Here is a 23,555-nt window from a genome sequence, read left to right as displayed (position 1 = left end):
GACTGGGCAAGTCAATATTGTCTGGCATATTACCAGTATTTCCACTGCTTACCAGGCTTTTAGAAGATGACATGTAGGGATAAATCAGCGCTAAATAACACGACAGAACACTGAGAGCCAGGACTGGTGGCTATAAGCAGATTTTATGGAACCATGGGAAACTTGACCACACCCACGGAAAGCAGTCATCTAGCTCACTGAAGTTATGACAGACTATGTATGTTGCTAGATGAGAGTGTTCTGGATTCGAGAGGTTCAACCAAGTGCCTTACCTCATAGGCAAATTCCTACAAAGATCTTATGCTAACCTTTACTTTAGCAACATTTTCCAGTCAGGCAAATTAAAAAATTAAATATGCACAACTAGTCGTCTCCAAAATTATTGTGTTTTCTGCTTAAAAGATAATTAGAAAAAACCAGATGTTTAAAAAAAAAAAAAATCTGCCCCCCGCCTTTTCTTTTTAAATAAAAATCAGGGGCATCCAAACAGGCTATGGAACAAATATGATGTGGCAATCTGTGGGCAAGAAGCTTGACCATCATGCCCTTTGTGTAGTGTGTAATTTAGGTTTTCTGGATACAAAAATTCTCATTACATTTGGCTGCCTCAATCTACTTCCAAGGAAGTACCGAAAGGGTTTCCACATATTGCAGCCTCCTCTACATTTGGCTAGAGATGGGAAACCTCTGACACTCTGGCTAGATGCAGTTTATCAGGGTTATTGCTGGCCCACCACAGTGGCCCAGCCTGCACCGCTTCCCGCATCTCCCATTGGCGAGGTACGGTGAGCTGCAGCCAATGGGAGCTGCACGCAGTCGTGTCTGTGGGCGCTCAGGTAAACAAAGCATCTGATGGCCCTCTGAGGCTAACCTGGGTGAACAACCTCCAGCCAATGGGCTGGAGGTTCTCCACCGCTGCATCAAGTGCATAGTCAAAGCCAAAAAAATAGCTACCAGCAGAAGGATCAAAGTAGCCACAAAAAAGAGGCAGGCAAGAATGAAGAAAAGGACAATGCCACTTCCTCTGCAAGCAACTTCACAGGATTTTGCAGGTTGCTGAGGCCTGTAAACTAAAGCCTCTTAGTTAAACCAATATTTAGCAATAAAACCATTCAGAAAAAAGTTAACCCAATCCATCAGTGACTGCAAGATGTTGGTGAGTTATGAGACCGTACCGGAAAGAAACTGATCTTATTGCCCCTTTCACACATATAAAAGCCTTCAGTTGTGTGCTGTTCATATTTAAAATTAAAGGATGGTGAAATGTATGCACTGATAATATTTATAAGAGCACTCACACCAAACAGTGGTACAGCCTGATTTGATCCTGGCTTTGGGACCAAGATGACTTTCAAGCATGTAATAAAACTATGGTATCTCTCTGCTCTTAACAGTTCTGCCAGGCTCAGTGTGTGTTTAAAAAAAAAAGAGTCAGGATCAATTTGTCCTTCAGATGATATCTTAATCATCTTCCAAAATGGGAACAAAGCAATCAATGGTACACAAGACAGTCTGAAGTCCCTTCTATGCCAGAAGCTAGAACAGTGCGTTAGCCAGATTCTCAGCTCAAGTGAAATTATAACGTAGACAGGGTCTAAAATGATTCTCAGTAATATGGTTAAAATATGGCTTGATCCAACCAAGCTACAAAGCTCCACCATGTTGACCTCTGATATGGTCTCAAGTGCCAAAACTGATTTTAAGCTTGCTATACTTGGAACGACACCACGAGAGCATACTCAAAATTCTGTAGTGTAGACTGGACCCTCTGCTATGGTCTTATCTATGGGACATCTAGGAAAATTAAATAAAGGTGTGACTTTGAAGGGGATAAATTAAACTCCGGTAAACACCCTCATTCAGAAGACAAGTGAATTAATGCCACTTTAATGGGGATTTAATGTGGCTCGATGAATCTTCAAATTAAAAAAAATTAGTTCAGATTAAACTCTCTTATACATTCCCATGTAGATACGCCCTGGGAAGCAGCACTGACCTCACAGACATCTGTTCTGTAAAGTGAAAAGGCGATAATTCTCCCAGAGCCAATTGCAGGGACCAAAGGGAGAAATGTAAAAAAATACAGCTGCTGTTTTTATTTAAACTGGGGGTATCCAAACAGATCATAGAACAATCATGATGCCCATTCTGCAGGCCCCTGAGGCCACCGAACATCATCAGAACACTAGGGTCATGCCTCCGCCTGTGCCTTATCCTACCCAGGGGAATCCAATGCCAAAAAAAAATCAGACAGACATTCTGCATACAATATTTTAAAATTCTACATCTATTCGTCAAAACAACAGTAGATAAATCAGTAGTTTTAAGTATATTGGTAATTTATTCAAGATACCTGCCAGTGAATATACCTAATGATGAAGTGAACAGATAACTCTGGAAACCCACCACAATTATTACACTATGCCAAAAATGGAAGACAAATACTACCTGAAACATACTTGTATTCATGAGCCAATGTCCCACCTCTTTCCCTCATTTCAAGGTTAAGAGCAACTGGACATCTAACATAGTTAATTCCACGCAAAATGAGGTAGCATCAGAGACTAAAACAGGGAAAGGACAAGCCAAAAATACTTGGAAAATTTAGATGTCTTCAAGTCACCAGAGCCTGATGAAATACACCCTAGAATACTCATGAAGCTGACCGAGAAGACATCTAATCCACTACTGATTATCTTCAAAAAGCCATAAAAGGGGTGAGATTCCAAAGACTAGAAAAAGGCAAATATAGTGAATTATAAATTAGTCATCTTACCTTCAATACCCAATAAAGGTAATGGAATAATCAATTACCAAATATCTAAGAGATACGGTACTAGTAACAGCCAGCAAGGATTTGTTAAGAATAAATCATGTCAAAATAACTCAACTTTCTGTGACAGGATAACAAAGCTTAGTGCATAGAGGGAAGTGGTAGATGTGGTGTATCTTGACTGTCAGTAAGTCTTCTGATGCGGTCTCACATGACTTTTTCATTAAAAAAATTAGGGAAATACAACCTAAATGGAGCTACTTCTAAGGTTGGGGGGTGGGGGCATAACTGGTTGCCAAACGATTCCCAGAAAATTATCAGTGATTCACACTCAAGCTGGAAGGGCATATTAACTGGGGTCTGCAGGGATCAATTCTGGGTCCAGTTCTGTCCAATATCTTCATAAATTATTTAGATTATGGCAGGGAAGGTTTAGGGACAATACCAAGCTGTGAGAGGGGTTGCAAGCGCTTTGGAGGATAGGATTAAAACTTAAAATTGTGGGGAGAAACAGTCTGAAGTAAATAGGATGAAATTCAATATAGACAAATGCATTTAGGAAGGAACAATCAGTTGCATACATACAAACTAAGAAATGGCAATGCATAGAAAAGGGTACTACAGAAAGGGACTGGGGGTCACAGTGAATCACAAACTAAGTGTGTGTAAAGTAACACTTACAGAAACACCCAAACATTATTTTGAGATGTATTAACAGGAGTGTTGTAAGCAACACACAAAAAAATTCTTCTGCTCTGCTCAGTGTTGATATGGCTGCTAGGGGGAGTATTGTGTCCAGTTCTGCACTCCGCATATTAGGAAGAATGGGGACAAACTGGAGATTATCCAGAGAAGAGCAACAAAAGTGACTAAAGGTCTAGAAAATATGACATATGGAGGAAGGCTGTAAAAACGATTTGTTCAATCTGAAAAAAAAAAAAAAAGACAAGACAGAGGAGATAACACTTTTTAAGTACATAAAAAGGCTGCAACAAGGAGTGATAAAATTGTTCTATTTAACCTCCAGTGATAGGACAACACGCAATGGGCTTAAATTGCAGCAAGGGAGGCTTAGCTTGGACATTAGGGAAAACTGCCTAAGCATCTGGATGGTTAAGCACTGGAATAAATTGCCGAGGGACGCTGTGGAATCTCCATCATTGGAGATGTGTAAGAGGTGGTTAGACAAACACCTGCCAAGGATGGTCCAAAATCTGGGTTGCCAAACCACAACTTGTGAGCAGCACGTGTCTCTTTTACAGTTACAGTGAGGCTCACACCCTTTGTGCCACAGGCACACCTCCCCCCCACACATTTACCCTCAGCAGCGCTTCCCTGCTAATGCCCCATGTCCCAGCTGGCATGCCCTTCAGAGTTAGCAGCGTAGAGGTAGCAATTAAAGCAGCACGCCTCCCTGTGGCTTGCAGATGCCACGCCCCATGGCCATAGCTCTGAGCTTGCCAGTTCCAGCAGTTATTGAGAAGGGAGGGGGCCTGTGGTACCACGTGATCAAGCGGGGCCAGCAAAATCTGGTGGAGCACGTGACCCCATGTGAACCTCCAAACATAGTTTCTGGTTTCTGCCCAGTGGGGACGGAAGTCTCACAGCTTCAGCCCTGTAGGGCATGCCTGCTGAGACTCAGGCCATTAGCAGAACAAGGGATGAAGCTCGACAGACGCCTTCTGCAGGGCTGAAGCCCCAACAGCCTTCCACTCCACAAGGCTGAAGCCCTGGCAGGTGCACCCTGCTCCTAAACTACTGATGGTTATCACATGCAGCTCGGAAGGTCAGTAAGCCTGGCCACCCCGGTGTACTACTTAGGCTTGCCTTAAGTGCAGGGGACTGGACTAGATGACCTCTTGAGGTTCTTCCCAGTTCTGTGATTCTATATATAAAACAAGCCCCTCCCCATCCCAAAGCCTTAATTAAGCATATTGAGCAAATCATTCAAAAACAACATTTAAAGGAGGATTCATTTTTTGTTTTCCATTATCTAATTTAAGTTATTATTAATACTCTGATTTTCAGCAAAATGCTGAGCCAAAGTCAATTTCCATGTCACACAGATGCCAGAAAGGTGTGTTCCCCCTTTTACTCATCCTGACATTACTTTAAATAGAAAAGAATGACTGTGGTAATTAAATTAAAAAAAAAAAAAAAATCTCTCAGGGATGGTGTTTGGTCTTTCTGAGAGGGCAGGGGACTGGATTCAGTCTCTTAAGGTCCTTTCCAGATCTAAGAGATGTGTATCTCACTGCATTCGTTACTTAGTCTCCTGTCAATTTTATGGCTGGTACACCCCTTTTTTGTAGCAGTGTAACCCCATCCATTTAGAAAGTGAGATATTAAAACAGTACAATTCATAATATGGATGCAGTTAGGCAAATTTAAATAAATTCTACAGGTATAATTGATTCACACTAGAAGGAATACTACTCTATCTATATTGTATCCTAAATCAATAGGATTACTACAAGAAGTGCCCAGACCTCCCTTAAATTCAGCAGAGTTTGCTAGCCAGTTCTGGTTTAAACTGAAAACCCCAGGTACAAAGAAGCTTCTAAAAACATGCTCTAGTTTTAAATTTGATCTTTCAAGGCAAACAAGCTTACAAACACCCCCCACACACACTCAAAAGCGCAGGTGGGTATGTGACAAGGTACATTTACCATGCGACCAGACTACTCGTCTAATCAGCTTTTGGACTTTGCCCCACATTTCACAGACCAGCAGAGTGTGGAACATCAGGGGAAAAACGGGATAAAAACGTACAGCCCCTTTGAAGTATGATTAAACTTTATCACAGCACTAACACACTTCAGAAAGTTACCCAGTCCTTAGGTGGAAATGTAAAAACATGATATAGGACATGTAGTTGAAGCAGAGTAAAATGGAAGTGATTTGTTAACCTGCTTTTCCATGCTTACTTCATCTCCCCAATTTGATTTATATGTCCTGGGCAAGCTCTATGCAAGGCTTTATTAGCTTCAGATCCATAGCAAGGATGTAAAGAGCTATTTTTAAGCCTAGCTATTTATGTAAAACTATTGTAGAATATACTGAAGAATTCTGAAAGTTAGTCACAAAAATACTTATTTGTGATCAACAGAATGTAAATAATCCATGTTTTTAAAACCAACAATCTAAATAGGCTATCACCAGAGAAAATATTCCGTATTACGTTTTCACCTACTGCGCATTAAGTGACTAAATTACAAGAGTACTATGATGGCTCCACAACATGTCAACCTCTTTGAAGGGCCACCTTGAAAAAGAATTTCTGGACAAATGCACCACAACACCAGTGATATCCCTGAGATACATGAATGGCATCTTCATTCACCCTCTGGACAGGTGACCTAAACATAGCTCATCACAACTTCCCTAACCACCACTGAACATTAAACTATTTGTAGAATCGTGCCAATTTTCAACCTTACAGGCTACTAGAAAGGCAACCCACAAGAAACACACAGACCTTCTCACCTATCTTCACAGGTTCAGTAACCAGCCCAAAACACACCAAGAAATCTGTTACCAACAGTCAGGCTCTCAGACCACTGAATACACTTCAAGAAGAAAGTCTGGGATGTATAACTTAACATAGTCAACCATTCCAACCAGCACTCAAAATATGCAGCCATGTAGGATACTATGAAATCTGATTCCCCAAATATCATGGTAACCCAGGCAGTAGCTGTGTGCTGCATATGCAATGTTGTCAGCTCTGGAGGCCAGCCCCATCCCATAGGTCGCCCCCCTCCCCTCTACAGGCTGCACCTAGGAGAGTTGTCCATAGAAGAGAGTGGCGCCTGGGAAACACCCTGCTCTACATCTTCCATGACTGTCTCTTCCCCCTCCTGCTCCACCTCTTGACCACCCACTGTACCTCTGCTACCAAACCTCCCACCCAGGGAAACTAGCAAGGGGGCTGGAACTAGCGGCAGGGCCCAGGCCTGCCCCCAAACGCACCAGTGACAACAGCAGTAAGCAGAGACCAAGCCCCAGCCCACTCTGCTGGCTCCTAACAGTGTTGCTCCATTTGCCGCAGATGGTAAATGTGAGGGGTGATCCCCACCCTTCCCTGAAGCGATGCAGCCGACAGCTGGGGGAGCAGAGTGGGCTGGGGATGGGTCACTCTGCTTCCCACCATTGCCAGTCAGTGGCCCTGATTCCTGTTGCCTCCCTACCCAGGTACCCTGCAATTCCCCCCCCCCCCACCCATTTACTCATCTCGTGTACAACTCCCTCCAGGGAGGAAGCCTTCCCCCCCATGGAAGAGCTATATAGGGCATCAAGAGTGCTAGGGACAGGGCTGAAAATTGCCTTCGGCAAGTAAGGACACTCCGCCAGAGAAACAGATTGCATCATGAAATGAGTCACCCAAAGACCCCGAAAATCTGCTTCAGTATAGTAATAAAACCCTCTCCGACCACCCATCTCTAGTTGTCACCTACCACTCCACAGTGGGACCTTCCAGGTCATCTTTAACGATTACAACCCATCCTGAATGGGAACCACTCTGAAGTAATTCCTCCCTGCAGCCGCCTTCTGATTTTCAAACAACTCAACATCCACGTGCGCATCTTCAGAAGTAGGGTCCCCACAGACTAGACAACTCAAAGCTGCACCAGACCCTGTCAGAACAGCAGATGTAAAACCTGCAGACACAGCTCAGCTGCTGCAATCATCAATAACTCTCAAGATCTACGGGTCCTACATGTGCCTATCACATGTGGCAATACCTCATCCGTTGCACTAAACACCCAAATAACTCTGTGGGTGAAACCAGATACTCGCTTGGCTCTTGAATGAGCTCACAAAAAGAAAACTACTATCACCTTTGGGAGAACACTTTTCACCCAGCCTCTCCCACCTCATCCTTCAAGGAAACCTGCACATCTTCAAATGACAAACCAGGGAACTAAAATTATTCATTTTGCTAGACACTAAAAGCAAGGACTGAATAGAGATGTTGGATTTAGAACTTACTACAAAAATATGTAACACATTTAACACTCTCTCCTCCAGTGCTCCCTCCACCCCACTCCTATATGACTGTGGAGGGGCTAATAGGCCATGTCAGCCTGAACAGTCCTTGAAATGTGTGTTAACTACTTAAGCTGAACAATATCACCTCACCCACCTTGTGTCTCTAATATCCTCAGACCAACACAGCATAGATTACACTTTACAGAGACACACTTAACCCTATTAGTTTAATAATATGATTACATCAATAATTAAGAGGACTTAAAAACTTTGAAAGCAACACATTGGCTAAATTACAGAAGCACTGACATTTGTGCAGTTTGCACTGAACCCAGCTTTTCTGTGCAGTGTTATGTAGGACACCAAAAAAATCTAACCAGCTAATATAAATGCAACATCTTACAAGGTATTTTTCTCTTTAAAATAATTTTTATTACTGTGTTTTGGTCATTTTATATTCCTTCTATCTTAAATCTCTAGCAATTTTACACACTTCACCAGGTCTTACAACTCTTCAAAAATCTGTTACAAGTCTTATTTACTGAAAAACGAACCACAACATGTTTAGCTTAAGAAAAGCGTTAAATAAATAGCAAATACCCTTATCTTTCCAACTGCTCAGCTGACTGTCCATCTCTCCTCAGGATCTACCCTCCAGCTGTGATTATCAATTATGCATACCAATAAAATAGCTGCAACAGGAGAAATCTACAGTCTGAGATATGAAACATCCGTTTCCCCCCGAGGTCTGCAGTACTGCCTGCTGCACAACTGCAGCAGGACTGAAGTCACATGACTGCCTTCTGGGTGTGGAGCAGACTGACGCAGTGCAATCTGTAACTAGGCTACTAATACGCTACCACTAATTCTTCGGTTCAAATCTCCTAATTGTTGCAACCATTTCCTTGCCGTTAGTACCACACAGAACAAAGGGAGTGGAGGAGGAAAGGAAAGGTATCTCCAGGGCAAAGAAAACCAGCTTTTCCCTGTAAAGCAGCCAGACTAAATGCGAAATGTATCAGTACTATTACATTTCACACAAGCTTTTGCAACAAAGCTAAACTATCTCAACCTTGCTTTTTGTCACACGGTCAAGGGTTATAAAAAAAAAAAAAAAAAAAAAAAAATCTATGATTACAGCAAGACTTCACTGGAAAACTCAAAATGGTTTGCTCCTAAGAAAAAAAAAACAGAAAGGTGAAAGTTTGCATTTACATTTCCGCACACAAATGCCTTTCCCTTCTGCCCCACCTATGAAGACTTCTGACACAGCTTGCATGAAAACTGCTGCAATCTTGCTATTGCAATTTTTTTTCAACTATTTTTTTCTTTAGAAAACCTCGGAACTACAAAGGGCTTTATCATTCTGTCTACACCTCTAAAAAGCAGTTAAGAAGCTCGTGGAGACACTGAAGGAAATCTCAATACCAGAAATCTCCCTCAATAGTTTTAGTCCCTAAACCCAGCTTTGACTCTTTCAGTATGCACTTTATTTACTCCTCGGGGAATTCTGCACCAAAACCTTAAAAATTCTGCAAAATCCTCCATGTATTTTGGTTGAAAATACACCTCAACCCCACACTATTTAACCAAACCAGTTTCCATTATTTTAGTGATTCATTTCAAACTGCCTGTCAAAAGTATAGACATAAAAGACTTAAGGAAATGTTTTTAATAGAGTGCTTACTGAGCGCGTTAATACAGAAGGTTGAGTAATAAGTCATTTAGACTACAACACAGAACTGTATTTCTCTCACCCCTCAGAAGCAATGCATAGGCTTGGCGCAGTGAAGGGTAATGTAAGAGCTGACAGAGAGGGAAGTAATTGCTGGAAAGGAACCTGAAGAGTGTGAACTTAGAACAGGGTGGGGTTGTGGGAGGGTTTTTTTTTTTTAGAAATGAGAGGAAAAGTGATAAGGCAGTGACCAGGGAAAAGCCTGTTAGCGACCCTCTCCCATGTAGATTCTGACTGATACTTAGTCTCTGTCATACAGTCAGGAACATCTGCCCCACCCCTCATGTGTCCCTTCACTCCCATACAGCCACCCCTTCCCTCCCCCATGTATCCCTACACCCACCTCCTTTCTGTCCTCACCTCGCACAGCACAGCACCGCACCCTCAGCTGCCCCTTTGATTAAGTGTGTTCCTGCCCACTCACTCCCACTCAGCTCCATTGTAGTCTGCACCTCTCCCAGACCTTCTGAACCCAGCCTGTGACACTCCAGCAGCCCCTTTTCTTTGCACTTTCATATGCACATAGGATACAAAATGCACACTAGGCACACAAAGCAATCACTATTGCTTCATTACTCTGGACAGATTCTTCTCACTTCCCTACCCCTGTACTTGGATTTTTCCTTTATTCTCTGTGCAGCCATTTAGTATAAGTACTCCATAAAGTGAAATCTGTGCCCCTCAGTTATTAGCATTTTCTGACAGCTCTTCTCCTCCTCCCAATACTGCACCATATGCCAGCAAAATGGAACTTAACACATGAATTCCATTATAGAATGATAGATGGCAATTAAATATTAATCTTAAAATATATTTCACCATCAAGACTTAAATAAAACAAAGATAGCTAAGGCTGAATCTATACTTATGCAAAGATCAGTGTCTGAAGGTTGATCTGCCGCAGTTCAATTTTTCTGTGTATGTTAAGACTTGGCAAAAATTGATCTCTCTGGGCTCGGCCATCAACCCTGGTACTCCACGCTATTGCATGGAGTAAGGAATATCAGTATGAGCCTGAGGAGCCCTGGACTACATGAGGGCAGAAAGTCAATTCCGATACATTGATTTTTAGCTTCACTAATGGGGTAGCTAGAACTGCATATCTGAGATCAACTTTATTCCCTAGTGCAGATCTACCCTAACTCAACAAGCACATTTTCAAGTAACAGCCTCAAGTACTGCACATCTAAAACAGATGCATCTCTGAGATACAAATGTCTACAGCTACATTTTCTGAAAACTGCTGTCATGCTGGCAAGAAGATTCTCAGTCATAACCTAACTCACCTAAAGTTGCAAGAATTGAAGTGTCATTTCTATACCAGAACAATTCTACAGTTTTCATTGACTCTTTTTCACCTAGGTAGTAGTATCATGACTGACAGAAAGTTAACTCTGAAGAATTTTTTTCGCTGGGTTAAAAAAAAAAAGCGTCAAGTGTAAGCCTTGCAAGGAAATTTAGAGCACAGTTGCAAGGAAAATTGTTTATTGGTAGAAAATTAAGTTGATGAAGATAGGGATATGTCAGAAGAATAACATGGATCATCTGGTTAGCAACAAATTTTTCATCATTCTTCAAAACTCTCTATGCATTTAAGTGCAATTTAACAAGTACATTCCTAAGGCTTATGCTATGTTTAAGTTGCTAGGAAAAAAGTTAAGCTTAGCTAATCCTTATGGCTTGTTTAGTTAACAAGGTTTAGACTATCACCCAAATACGTGGTACAGAAAGCTGCAGTAAGAGAAATCTAGAGTTGCCAATTAACACTGGGTGTCATTTTCTTATTTTATATTACATAATACATGCCTCTTACTTTGGAAGATCATGACCACAGACCATAATAATGATGTCATAAATCTATTCCCTATTTTACTTTAGCATAACTCAGTTTTCACAAGAAAATTGCAGTCTACAGATGTTTTTCCTCAAAAAACAGAAGTGCCAGTAAGTTCAATGGGACTTATGCCAAAATTAAATTTCCTTTAACCACAATCAGTCCTGGCTTTTTGGCTAATTTGAAATCAGATGTGCATCCTTGCTGAAAAAATGATTACCTGAATAAACAGAGTGAGAAGAATGACTATGTTGTTTCAGGATCCCATTTAAGCATTAGAGGCTTAGTCTATCTGCAACAACTTTAGAGTCACCACAATGCTTTTAGTAGCTACTAAATTTATTTCACACAACAAAGCCTCAGGAACAAGCAAGAGATTTAAATCAGTAAAAACACCATCATGCATGGCTTTGTCTTAAGGATCAGCAAATGCCAACATGCCATAGATTAAGACAGCTCAGTTCATTTATAACACAAATTATATTTTTCACGTTAATAACAAACACCTTCATTGTCATGGTTGAGTTCTTCCAAACAACCAGGCTCCAAGCCACCTGGTAGAGCACAGGTAGAATGTTGCTAGATACAGGTGTTTGACAACGAACCTGAACACTGTGCAAGAAAACAGTGGAAATTTGCCAGTTTAAGCCTTGATGTGTGGAGCAATGTACAGAATGATCCAGTAACATGTGCCTGTGTGACAAGAGAAACAGAAGTTGCATATCTTTCAGAAACAACAGACACATTGGGAAATACCCACACAGGAAAGTGTCAGTGAATGCTATAATGAATGAACTGTGAACAAAAATTAAACTGTCACATGTGCAGTTTTGTGAGACAATGCTGCAAACATGGCAAAGATAAGACGCCCAGAGGAAGAAATGGAAGCAAGCTCCTTAATAGAGCATGGCTGCAGTGCTCATTCAATGCCTTGTTTAGCTAAAGACTTAATTACACCTTCTCCAGGAATAAAAGAAAATGTTATTGAAGTTGCAAAATGCTTCTGTAACTAGAGCTCTCTGTCCATAGGACGAGGTGCAGGTGCCTCCCCAGGCTCTGCACTTTATGTGGGCCCTCCAGCAGCCATTCCAGCCATCCTATGGATGGCAGAAGGGAGAATTACCTGTGGGGAGGGAGGGGAAGGATGGAAGGCAGCCACAAAGAAACTGATGCTGCATTTGCTGATGCTGTCGAAATCTGAAAGGCACTACAAGAGCCAGTGCTGAACGGAATACCTCACCAGAAAGTTAAACTGCAGGCAATAAAGCAAATGGATCAAGCACTAACCAGGGGCAGCAAATTGGTGTAATTTTTAGTGGTGCCCAGAACGATTCCAAGTCCCCTCACCACCTCCCTACTAATGCCAGCTGCTTTGTGCATCCAGATGGTTCAGTTTCCCCACATGCTTGCAGGAGGTGGGTGCAGGAGGTGCAGGGATAGAAGAAAAGGGACAGCGCTGAGGGCACAGTGCAATGGTTGGGGCTCAGGAAGCGGGCACAGAAGGTAGGAGTTGGGGCATGGAAGGGGAGTGTGGGGAGCCTATGGAGGGGATCAGGGACACCAAAATACAAATTTGCCTAGGGTGCCATTATTCCTAAGGCCAGCCCTGTACAAGACACTCATCCAAGCGGCCCCCACCAGGCAGCAGGCCAGGTGCAAGTCTATCCTCTCCTCTTGCTTTACAGGAAGCCCTCTTATTGTCATGGGGGTGGGGGAAACTGATGGGAGAAGGCTTCTAATCATGTCATACGCTCTTCTCTCCTGCAGCACAGGCAGAGAACCCAGGGATAACCTGCTGTGAGCCTGCTGCTTCAGGCACTGATTGTTGGCAGGTCCTTTGCAGCTCTGCAGGAAGCAACTTTAAAACTCAAGAGACCTGCGTCTCTGAACACTGCTGAATCTGAGCATCGAGGCAAGAATATTCATGATGCTGAGGCAGCAGCAGCTCGTATAACTCGCTACCTATCACACTAACTCCACCTCATTTTCTTGCAAACATTCTCTACTCCAGATATAAAGATAAATGCCTAACTTACTAAGTAGACACTGCTGCCATAACATGGACATCTCAAAATCTGTCCTCTGTTAAGCCAGTCCTAATACAGTTCAGGTCTGGAGCAAAAATATGTAAATTGAATGTTTACTGATGATGCTGTGAATGAAGTTGCTTCCCTGAATTGGTGGCAATCATTACCCAGGCATATTGGGACAATCCTTTCAGTTAAGTCACCTCTTCACAGCAGTAGCTTCCTCTGCAGGCACAAAGTGGGGCAGCAGAGTTAAAAAACTTCTCCCTCCCCTTCTTCTGCCTAAAGCTCTGGGTTGGAATTTGGGACTGGGTGCAGGCTCTGGACTGGGGTGAGAGATTGGAGTACAGGAGGTGATGCAGGCACTGGAAGGGTGTTTGGGTGCAGTCGGACTGAGGGGCAGGTTCTGGAAGAAAGTTTGGGTGCAGGAAGGGTTGAGGGGTGCAAGCTCTTGGTTGATGTTTGTTTGCTGGGTGCGAGATCTGGGCTGCAGCAGGGGATGAATGAAGGCTCTGGGAGGGGATCTGCGTGCTTACTTGAGGCACCCATCTCCTAGGTGGGGGAGCCAGGAAGTAACCACACTGTGTATGCTGCCTGCAGGCACTGGCCCCGTAGTTCCCCTTGGCTGCAGGAGTGCTCGGGGCAGGGCAGCACACAGAGACACACATCATGCCCAGTGGCCACATGGATGTGCATGCAGCTGCAGATGGAATGGGTGGGCAGGAAGCTGGTTTAGCACGGCTGCCACTGGTGGCAGCAAAGGCCCCAAGGCCCTTTTAAATTGCCTGAGAGGAGTGGGCATGGCTGAGGAACGTACTGGGAGGAGGCAGGCAGGGGTATGTCCAGGCCCCAAACTTTGCTGGAGCTGGGTCCCCATACCAGGAACATTCCTGGAGCCCAGGTACCATGCGCCTATATAATTCACTGCCCTAGGACAGAGGCAGTATTTTCATCGTTTAGTATTGTTCACTCTAAGAAATTGAATATGAGTTGAAAAAGCAGGAGAACTCTTAGATCTGTGCAGAGGACGAGAGCTAACTGTAGAAGTTTTAAGGACACTGTACATTTAGGGTTATGATGACTTATAAAATTTGAAAATAAAATTAAAAAGGAATTGAACAACAGCCAGCAGCTGGCCACTACTCAGGCAGCTGCTGTAATTACAAATGTGAAAATTAAAATTGAATTTCATAAAGTGTAAGAGTTATTTTGTTTGTATCTGTAATTTAGTTTCTCTCATGGCAATACTATTACCGTTGTATTGTTGTTGCTATCTACCTGTGTCACACTGCAATGGAGTATTATGTACTATATCCTGTTCTAACAAAAATCAAAAACAATAGTCCTGTGGCAACTTATAAACTAACAGATATTTTGGAGCATAAGCTTTTGTGGGCAAAGACCCACTTCATTATCCCACGAAAGCCTATGCTGCAAGGTATCTGTTAGTCTGTAAGGTGCCACAGGACTTCTTGTTGATTTTGATGATACAGACTATCTTGCCTACCTCTCTAAATAAAAATCAAGTTATCTAAAACATTACTAAAACATAATAATTTACAACTGAACACAGCATTTTACAGCCTCTAGTAGGGCACACTTTTACGTACGCAGATTTGCGCCATTGTTTAAGAAATATGGGAAGTAGTAAGTATCCATGGGAAGCTTTATTTAAATCAATGATTTTCTCTTGGTGATTTAAAATTTTATTTAAATTAAATCAACCCTGGCTGGCAATATCTTACCTGAACTACATCCAAGTGCACCTGGCTAGGTTTCAGTTCACAAACAAGAAAACTCACATAAACATAAAAATACTGAAGTTCTTAGTTGTAAGTGAAACCCAAACATTTTCAGAAACTGATGGTTACATGAGGAACCTAACTAAGTGGTCTAATTTTCATAACAGAGAACCCACAGTTCCCACTGAATATCATAAATGTCAATTGAAAGTCAATGTCTTTGTATGCTGTGTTTAAGGGGACAGGAGGGCAGAAAGATTAAAAATATTACGTTAAGAAAACACTAATGGTAAATGAGAATTTCTCATAAAAATTGTAAAAGTCCAAAGCAGCTCCTATTCAAATACACAGAGGAGTGAACGATATTTGGGAATCAGAACGGGATCAAGTACTGGGATGACAGACTTTTCATTTCATTTCCCAACATGTAAAGTGCATTTCAGATAAAGCAAGCCATGTGACAATATCCTAATTAAACTGCTCTGCTTCAACAGTGCTGGCTGATAGCCACATAAAGAGAAGTTACTCACCGTAGTAACGATGGTTCTTCGAGATGTGTCCCTGTGGGTGCTCCACAATAGGTGCTGGGCTCTCCCCGGTGCCGCAGATCGGATCTTTCCAGCAGTTTCTGCTGGACCGCACATGCGCCGGCGCGCGCCACTCCCTTGCACGCTCCCTGCCACATGCGCGATCCGGTCCCCACCACTTCCTTGACCAACGGCCTCGGATGCTCCTGAAAAACACCAAACAAACAGAGATCCGAAGCGGGGAGGATGGGCAGGTGGTGGAGCACCCATGGGGACACATCTCGAAGAACCATCGTTACTACAGTGAGTAACTTCTCTTTCTTCCTCGAGTGTCCCCGTAGGTGCTCCACGATAGGTGACTACCCAGCAGTAACCCAAGAAAGGAGGTGGGTAGACGGGTTATGTGCAGCTTGCCCCCGAAAGGACCACTGTCGAGAGGTGGGTATCCTCTTGGAATACCCGGTGTAGGGCATAATGCTTGGCGAAGGTGTCATAGGATGACCAGGTCGCCACTCTGCAGATGTCTTTTAGCGCGATGCCCTTGAAAAAGGCTGTTGACGCCTCCACCGCCCTGGTGGAGTGAGCCCTAGGCGGGGCCAGTAAAGGAGTTTTTCAAAGTTCGTAGCACATCTTTATGCAGGACACAATGTGCTTCGAGATTCTCTGTGGAGAGAGACCTTCTCCTTTTGACCTGGGAGCGAGAGAGACTAGGAGTCTGTCCGTTTTCCGGAAGGACTTAGTCCTGTCTATGTAGAAGGCCAACGCCCTCCTCACATCCAGGAGGTGCAGGCGTGCCTCCTTGCTGGAGCTATGAGGCTTCGGGTAAAACGAGGGTAAAAACTATAGGTTCGTTAAGATGGAACTCTGAAAAAACTTTCGGAACGAAGGCTGGGTGCAGCCGTAAGGTTACCGCCTCCTTTGAGGATACTGTGCAGGGCGGCGTTGCCATAACTGCTGCGAGCTCACTCACCCTGCGAGCTGACGTGATTGCAAGAAGGAAGCTTGTCTTTATCGTCAGGAGACGGAGGGAAACTGTGGCTAAGGGTTCAAACGGTGGTCCCGTTAGCACACTGAGCACAGGTCCAAGCTCCACGATGGTGGAAGCGGTTTCCGAGGGGGGTACAGGTTTACCAGCCCCTTCAGGAACCTGGTAACAATAGAATGGGCAAACACCGTGGGCCCTTCCTCTTCATGCCGAAATAGACCTTCAACGAGGAGAGGGAGAGCCCGCCTCTCTTGAGGTCCAGTAAGTATTCTAGTATTTCAGGTATAGGCACCTCAAGGGGAGCTAACTGCTTGGTGGAACACCATGCAGTGAATTGAGTCCATTTCTGCTTGTAGGTCTTCCTGGTGGAGATCCTTCGGCTACTTTCCAGGACTTCTTGTACTCCCTCTGTACATGTACTTTCTAGGGAGCTGAGCCATGGATTAACCATGCTTGTAGGCGCAGGCCTCGGGGGTGTGGATGCACTATGGACCCCTGGGCCTGTGTGAGCAGGTCCAGCACCACCGGAAAGGGAAGCGGTGGACGATCCAACATGCGCAGAAGCAAGGGAAACCATTGCTGTCGATCCCATGTTGGGACCACTAAGATCATGCAGGCTCTCTCCCTCCTGGCTTTCTGCAGGACCTTGTGGATGAGCACTGTGGGGGGAAACGCGTAAAGCAGGGGGCCCTTCCACAAAAATCGCAAACGTGTCCCCCAAGGACCCCCGCCCCAGTCCTGCCCTGGAGCAGTATTGGGGGCACTTCTTGTCGTGCTGAGTGGCAAACAGGTCTATCTGGGGAAAACGCCATGCATGAAAGATCGGTCGTAGCAGATCGGAGCGGATCTGCCACTCATGTGAGAGTGCGAAGCGCCTGCTCAGCTGGTCTGCCTTCACGTTGTAAGCGCCTGGTAAGTACGAGGCTTACAACGTTATATTGTTGACGATGCACCAGTTCCACAGCCGGACTGCTTCCGCACATAAGGTGCGGGATCGAGCACCGCCTTGTCGATTTATATAGAACATGGTGGAGGTATTGTCTGTGTTGATCCCGACTACCTTGCCTTGTATGTGGTCTCGAAAGTGTTTGCAGGAGTTGAACACTGCTCTGAGCTCCAGTATATTTATATGCAGTGACTGTTCCATAGGGGACCACAGTCCTTGCGTCACCTTTCCGCCAATGTGTGCTCCCCACCCTATGTGGGAGGCGTCGGTGGTGAGAAAAATAGAGATTTGTGGTTGGTGAAAGGGTACCCCTGTTAGCATGTTCTTGGGGTTTACCCACCATTGCAGGGATCTGCGCACCTCTGTCGTGGGCGACACCACCCTGCGGATGGTGTGGGATGCCAGCTTGTAGACGCTCGCCAGCCAATGTTGCAGGTTGCGCATATGCAATCTGGCATTCTGTACCATGAACGTTGCCGATGCCATGTGGCCTAGCAGCTGCAAGCACATTAAAACCGGCACCGTGGGGCTGTATGTAATGACTTGTACTAGGGAACCGATGGCGCGAAAGCGAGCGTCGGGTAGATAAACCCTTGCTGTGATAGAATTTACGCGTGCCCCTATGAACTCTATGTCCTGCGTGGGGTCGATCTTTGACTTCGCAAGGTTGATGACCAGGCCCAGCGAAGAAAACGTGTTTGCTGTTACACGTATTATGCGTAGTACCTCTGCCTTCGAGGCCCCTTTCAGTAGGCAGTCGTCCAGATATGGAAATATAAATACCCCGTCTGTGCAGGTAGGCTGACACCACTGCCAGGGTCTTGGTAAAGACTCTGGGGGCCGAGGAGAGGCCGAACGGCAGAACCTTGTGTTGGAAATGTTCTTTGCCGACCATAAACCGGAGAAAACGTCTGTGAGCCAGGCGGATTGTTATATGAAAATACGCATCTCGTAAGTTGAGGGCTGCAAACCAATCTCCATCGTCCAGTGCCGTGAGTATAGAGGCGACTGTGATCATCCGAAAGCGTTGTTTGCGCAAGTACCGGTTGAGGCCTCGAAGATCTAAGATGGGCCTCCAGCCTCCTGTTTTCTTCTCTTTGAGGAAGTATTGTGAATAAAACCCTTTTCCCCTGGAGTCGCTCCGGCACTCTTTCCACCGCCCCTATAAGCATAAGGTGGTCCACCTTGTGCTTGAGTTTCGCCTCGTGGGAGGCATCACTGAGATGAGGCCTGGGCGGAGGTCTTGGCTTTGGGAGTGACTGAAAGGGGATCACATAACCCGTGGCTATGATCTCCAGTACTCATTTGTCTGTGGTGATCTTTTGCCATTCTGAGTGGAACGGTCGGAGGCGATGATGGAACATTAATTGTGGATGACATTGCACGATGGTAGTAATAGTGCAGCCCTCAACCTGTCCGTCAAACTTGTTGCCTTTGGGCCTGCCCCGAGGATGCACGGCCTTGTTGGGAACGTCGCCTAGGAGTTCTATACTGTTGTTGCTGTTGATGCCGCCCTTGGTCGTAGCCCCGTTGGTACTGAGCACGCTGAGGTTGGTACGGGTATCGCCTTTGCTGAGGGTAATACTACTTCTTTCTGTACAGAGGGGTATAAATACCCAAGGTTCTGAGCGTAACTCTTGAGTCTTTACTGCAATGAAGGACTGAATCAGTTGACTCTGCAAACAACTTCTGCATGTCGAAAGGGAGATTGACAATTTTTGCCTGCAGATCCCTCGGGATACCCGATGTCTGGAGCCAGGATTCCCTGCGCATGACCACTGCCGTAGCCGTTGAGCGTGCCGCCGTGTCCGCTATGTCCAGGGCGATCTGGACTCCTGTCCTCGAAGCTGCATAGCCCTCTTGCACGATGGCCTTCAGCACTGGCTTCTTATCTTCTGGAAGTGAATCCATGAGAGAAGTAAGCCTGGAGTAACTGTCGAAATTGTGGTTCGCTAGATGTGCTGCATAATTTGCCATTCTCAGCAGCAGGGTGGAGGAGGAGTATACCTTTCTGCCAAATAGCTCTAGCTTCTTGGCATCTCTGTCTGTTCCCCCCGCTTTGTACTGGGAAGTCTTCGATCTCTGCTGAGACAATTCTACCACCAGAGAATTTGGTTGTGGGTGACTAAACAGGAACTCCATGCCCTTCGCCAGGACGAAGTATTTCTTATCCGCTCTCTTGTTTATACGTGGAGCGGAATCCGGGGTCTGCCATATGGTGGTAGCAGACTCCATGATTGCTTCGTCGAGCGGGATAGCGATTTTGGACGAGGCCGGAGGCCTCAGGTTTTTGAGGAGCTTGTGGTGCTTCTCCTGCACCTCTGCTGTTTGGATGCCTTGCGTGAAAGCCACCCTTTTAAACAGCTCCTGAAACTGTTTGAGGTCGTGCGGGGGGGCAATATCCCCAGGGGCCGTAGCCTCGTTGGGGGAGGACAAGGAGGAACCACTAGGGTAGACCTCCCTTGAACTCTCAGGGTCCTGCTGTCGGTGGTACACCCTCTCACTAGAGGCTTGCGAGGGAAAAATCTCGGGGTTCCAAAATCAACTCCCCGAGACAACTGTGTTTCCGTCCCCGTCCATGAGTGCCCGCGGGGGTACTGGACGGTCGAGGGGGACCTGCCCCTGAGTGTCTGCCTGTGGTGTCTATGCCCAGTGTGATAAGGATGACCGTGGCAGCACGGGCACGGTTCCTGGGATAGAGACCTGGACCACTCTCGAAGTGCATACCCCCGATGTCTGGGGGAGCGAGATCGTCTGGATGACTGAGACAATGGTGAAACTGGTTTGTGATAGTACTCCACAGGGTCAAATCCCAGAAAGGGCGAGGGTGGCCCGAGCCATGGTGACGCTGGTTGGAGGAACGGAGAAGGAGGCTCTGGGTAGGCTGGGGGAGACCCATGTCTCCTGGTTGGTGTTCGCGGCATAAGGGGAGGACTTGTTGAGAGCAGCCCTGTCCAGAGCGAAGGGCTGCGGTGCCGGGTTTTCGCTGCTGCCTTTCCCCTCCCCTGCGGGGCTGGCTCCGCCCCTTCCCGTGCCGGGGATCTTGGCCCCGCTGTCGGTGCCGCGCTCGGCACGCTTATCTGCGGTGCCACGCGGGTGGTCTCCTCCGGTGCCTGCAGGCTGCGTGCCTGTTGGCCCTGCACCGTTGGCGCCGCGGGGGTCTGTGCCGCTTGTGGTGGTGCCACCGGTTCCGGCGCTTGCCTGGCCGCCGCTCTGAATGCTGTGCAGGCCGGCTGCTTAGTAATCGGAGGCTCAGCCTCTGCCACGTGCGCTGCCGCGCTGCCGCTTGTTTGTGACTGCGGCTGGGGGCTGTGTGCTACGCCCGTCCCGCTCACTGTGGCCGCCAGCAGGGATCGGGCTGGAGAGAGCTTCCTCCGTTTCTGCACCGAGGGGGTGAGGGACACCACCTCCCTTTTATGGAGCCCTGTGGGTCCCTCCGGTTGAGGCCTCTCCGGCATGTCTGGCTGGAGGGCCTTATCAAACAGCAGCATTTTCAGCCGCATTTCTCTATCCTTTCTGGCTCTGGCCGTGAACTTTGCACAAAAGGAGCATTTCTGGGTGACATGTGATTCCCCCAGGCACTTAATGCATTGACTGTGCCCATCAGAGGCCGGCATAGCTTCGCGGCACAACTCACACTTCTTGAATCCTGAAGAGGACATTGCGGTGAGTCTTTGAGCTGTTAATAGGGTACTTAGCACCTTCTCCATGCCTGTTCCCCTCTCACGGACCCCAGCCTGCCATGGCAGGAGGCCTACTGGCCTTCACGTCCCCGGGTTGCCTCCACTCCTCCTTCTCGTTTACCAAGACTTTCTACTTATATATTTTTTTTTTGCAATAAAGAAACAATCTAACTAAGAACTCTGAAAAGAAACTAAATACGCTGACTCTGGCCGCAGCCTGAGCAGATTCCATCTGCAGCCGATGGCGGTTAAGAAGGAACTGGCGGGGACCGGATCGCGCACATGGCCGGGAGCGCGCAAGGGAGCGGAGCGCGCCGGCGCATGTGCGATCCGGCAGAAACTGCTGGAAAGATCCGATCTGTGGCGCCGGGGCGAGCCCAACACCTATCGTGGAGCACCCACGGGGACACTCGAGGAAGAACTGCCCTTTTCATTTTAAAATGCTAGGTGGCACCAAGTTCCTCCTCTCACTGTAATTATTATTACGACCCCTAGAGAGCTAGGTTAGATACCCAAGTTTCTGGAAGTGTGATCCAATATATACTCTAAGTTTTTAGACAATTATAAAAAAAAGTACTTGTGATTTTGTAGGGCAGCTTTAAACAAACTCACCTGCACTAAAATGGAGCCATATAAGGTCAGACCAAAAGGTCCCTATAGCCTTGTACCCTGTCTTCCAACAGTGGCCAGTGCCAGGTGCCCCAGAAAGAATGAACAGAACAGGTAACTGTCAATTGATCCATTCCCTCTCACTCTTCCCAGCATCTGACAAAGGCTAGGGACAGCAAGCTTGCCCACCCTGGCTAATAGCCATTGATGAACTACATAAATGCATGGAGGACAGGTCCCTGTTATAGTCTTGGCTTTCAAAATGTTCTCTGGTAGAGTTTCACAGAATGACTGCAATGCATGAAGAAATACTTTCTTCTGTTTTAAACCTGCTGCCTATTAATTTCATTTGATGATCCCTAGTTGTTTTATGGCAAGTAAACTGCACTTCTTTATCTACTTTCTCCGCACTAGTCATAATTTTATAGCTCTTGATCACACCCTCCTTAATCACCTCTTTTCCAAGATGAGAAGTCCCGATCTCAATCTCTCCTCATATGGAAGCAGTTCCATACATCTAATCATTTCATTGACCTTTTCTAATTCCAATATATCTTTTCTGAAATGGGGTGACCACACCTGCATGCAGTTTAAGATGCGAGTGTTCCATGGATTTATAGAGAGGCAATATGGTATTTTTCTATTTTATTATCTATTCCTCTCTTAATTCACAATATTTTGGTTGCATTTGTGACTGCTGCTGTACATTGAATGGCTTTTATAGAGAACTATTCACAATGACTCCAAGATCTTTCTTAAGCAGTAACAGCTAATTTAGATCCCAGCATTTTACAGGTATAGTCTGGATTATATTTGCAACTGTGTATTACTTTGTATTTATCCACATGCAGTTTCATCTGCAAGTCACCCAGTCTTGAGAGCACCTTTTATAACTCTTTGCAATCTGCCTGGGAATTAATTTTGTTACTCATGAGTTATTGTCTTATCTGTAAATTTTGACACCTCAGTTTCCCCCTCTTTCCAGATCACTGATAAATATATTGAATAGGACCAGTTCCGGTTCCGATCCCTGGCAACCATCACTAGTTTCCTCTCTCCCCCTTCTGAAAGTGAATCCTACCCTTCGTTTCCTATCTTTTGACCAGTTAGCAATCCATGAGAACTTTCTCTCTTCTCCCATGACTGCCTATTTTGCTTAAGAGCCTTTGGTAAGGGATCTTATCAAAAGCTTTTTGAAAATGTAAGTACACTATATCCACTGGATCCACCTTGTCCACATGCTTGTTGACTTCCTCAAAGAATTGTATTAGACTGGTGAGCCATGATTTCCCTAAAAATGCATACTTATCTATATCTGACAATACTGTATTTTACAACCATTTCAACCAGTTTGCCCAGTATGGAAGTCTGGCTTACAAGCCTTTACTTGTCAGGATCACCTCTGGAAACCTTTCTAGAAACAGGCATCGTGTTTGTTATCTTCCCTTTATTGGATACAGAAGATCATGTAAATGATAGTTACACACTACAGTAGTTCTGCAATTTCACATTTTAATACACGCAGAACTCTTGGGTGAACGCCATTTGGGACCAATGACTTATTACTGTCTATCAATTTGTTTCAAAGCCTCCTATAACATCTCAATCTGGGACAGATCCTCGTTTGTTCCTCATTGAAAAAGAATGACTCAGGTTTGGGACTCTCCCTCATCTCCTCAGGTATGAAAACTGATCCAAGAAC

At 45.4% G+C, this 23,555-nt stretch overlaps 1 protein-coding gene across 4 annotated transcripts in view; it reads right to left on the bottom strand.

The window, feature by feature from the left end:
• The window catches only part of RTN4 (reticulon 4), a 78,342-nt gene that overhangs the window by 20,656 nt on the left and 34,131 nt on the right, over positions 1–23,555 (bottom strand). Inside the window, exon 1 of one of the 4 annotated variants that reach the window (XM_074989509.1) lies at positions 8,366–8,505. The exons of the other annotated variants lie outside the window; for them this stretch is intronic. Coding sequence (XP_074845610.1) covers positions 8,366–8,399 — 34 coding nt within the window. The 5' untranslated portion in view covers positions 8,400–8,505. Of the gene's footprint in view, positions 1–8,365; positions 8,506–23,555 lie in introns of those variants that run through there. 4 annotated transcript variants of the gene reach the window in all.

This window comes from Carettochelys insculpta, chromosome 3, assembly GCF_033958435.1.
Source record: "Carettochelys insculpta isolate YL-2023 chromosome 3, ASM3395843v1, whole genome shotgun sequence".
Lineage (NCBI taxonomy): Eukaryota > Metazoa > Chordata > Testudines > Carettochelyidae > Carettochelys > Carettochelys insculpta.
Note: the sequence above shows the minus strand (reverse complement) of the source record. Positions and strands in the feature narration are given on the sequence as shown.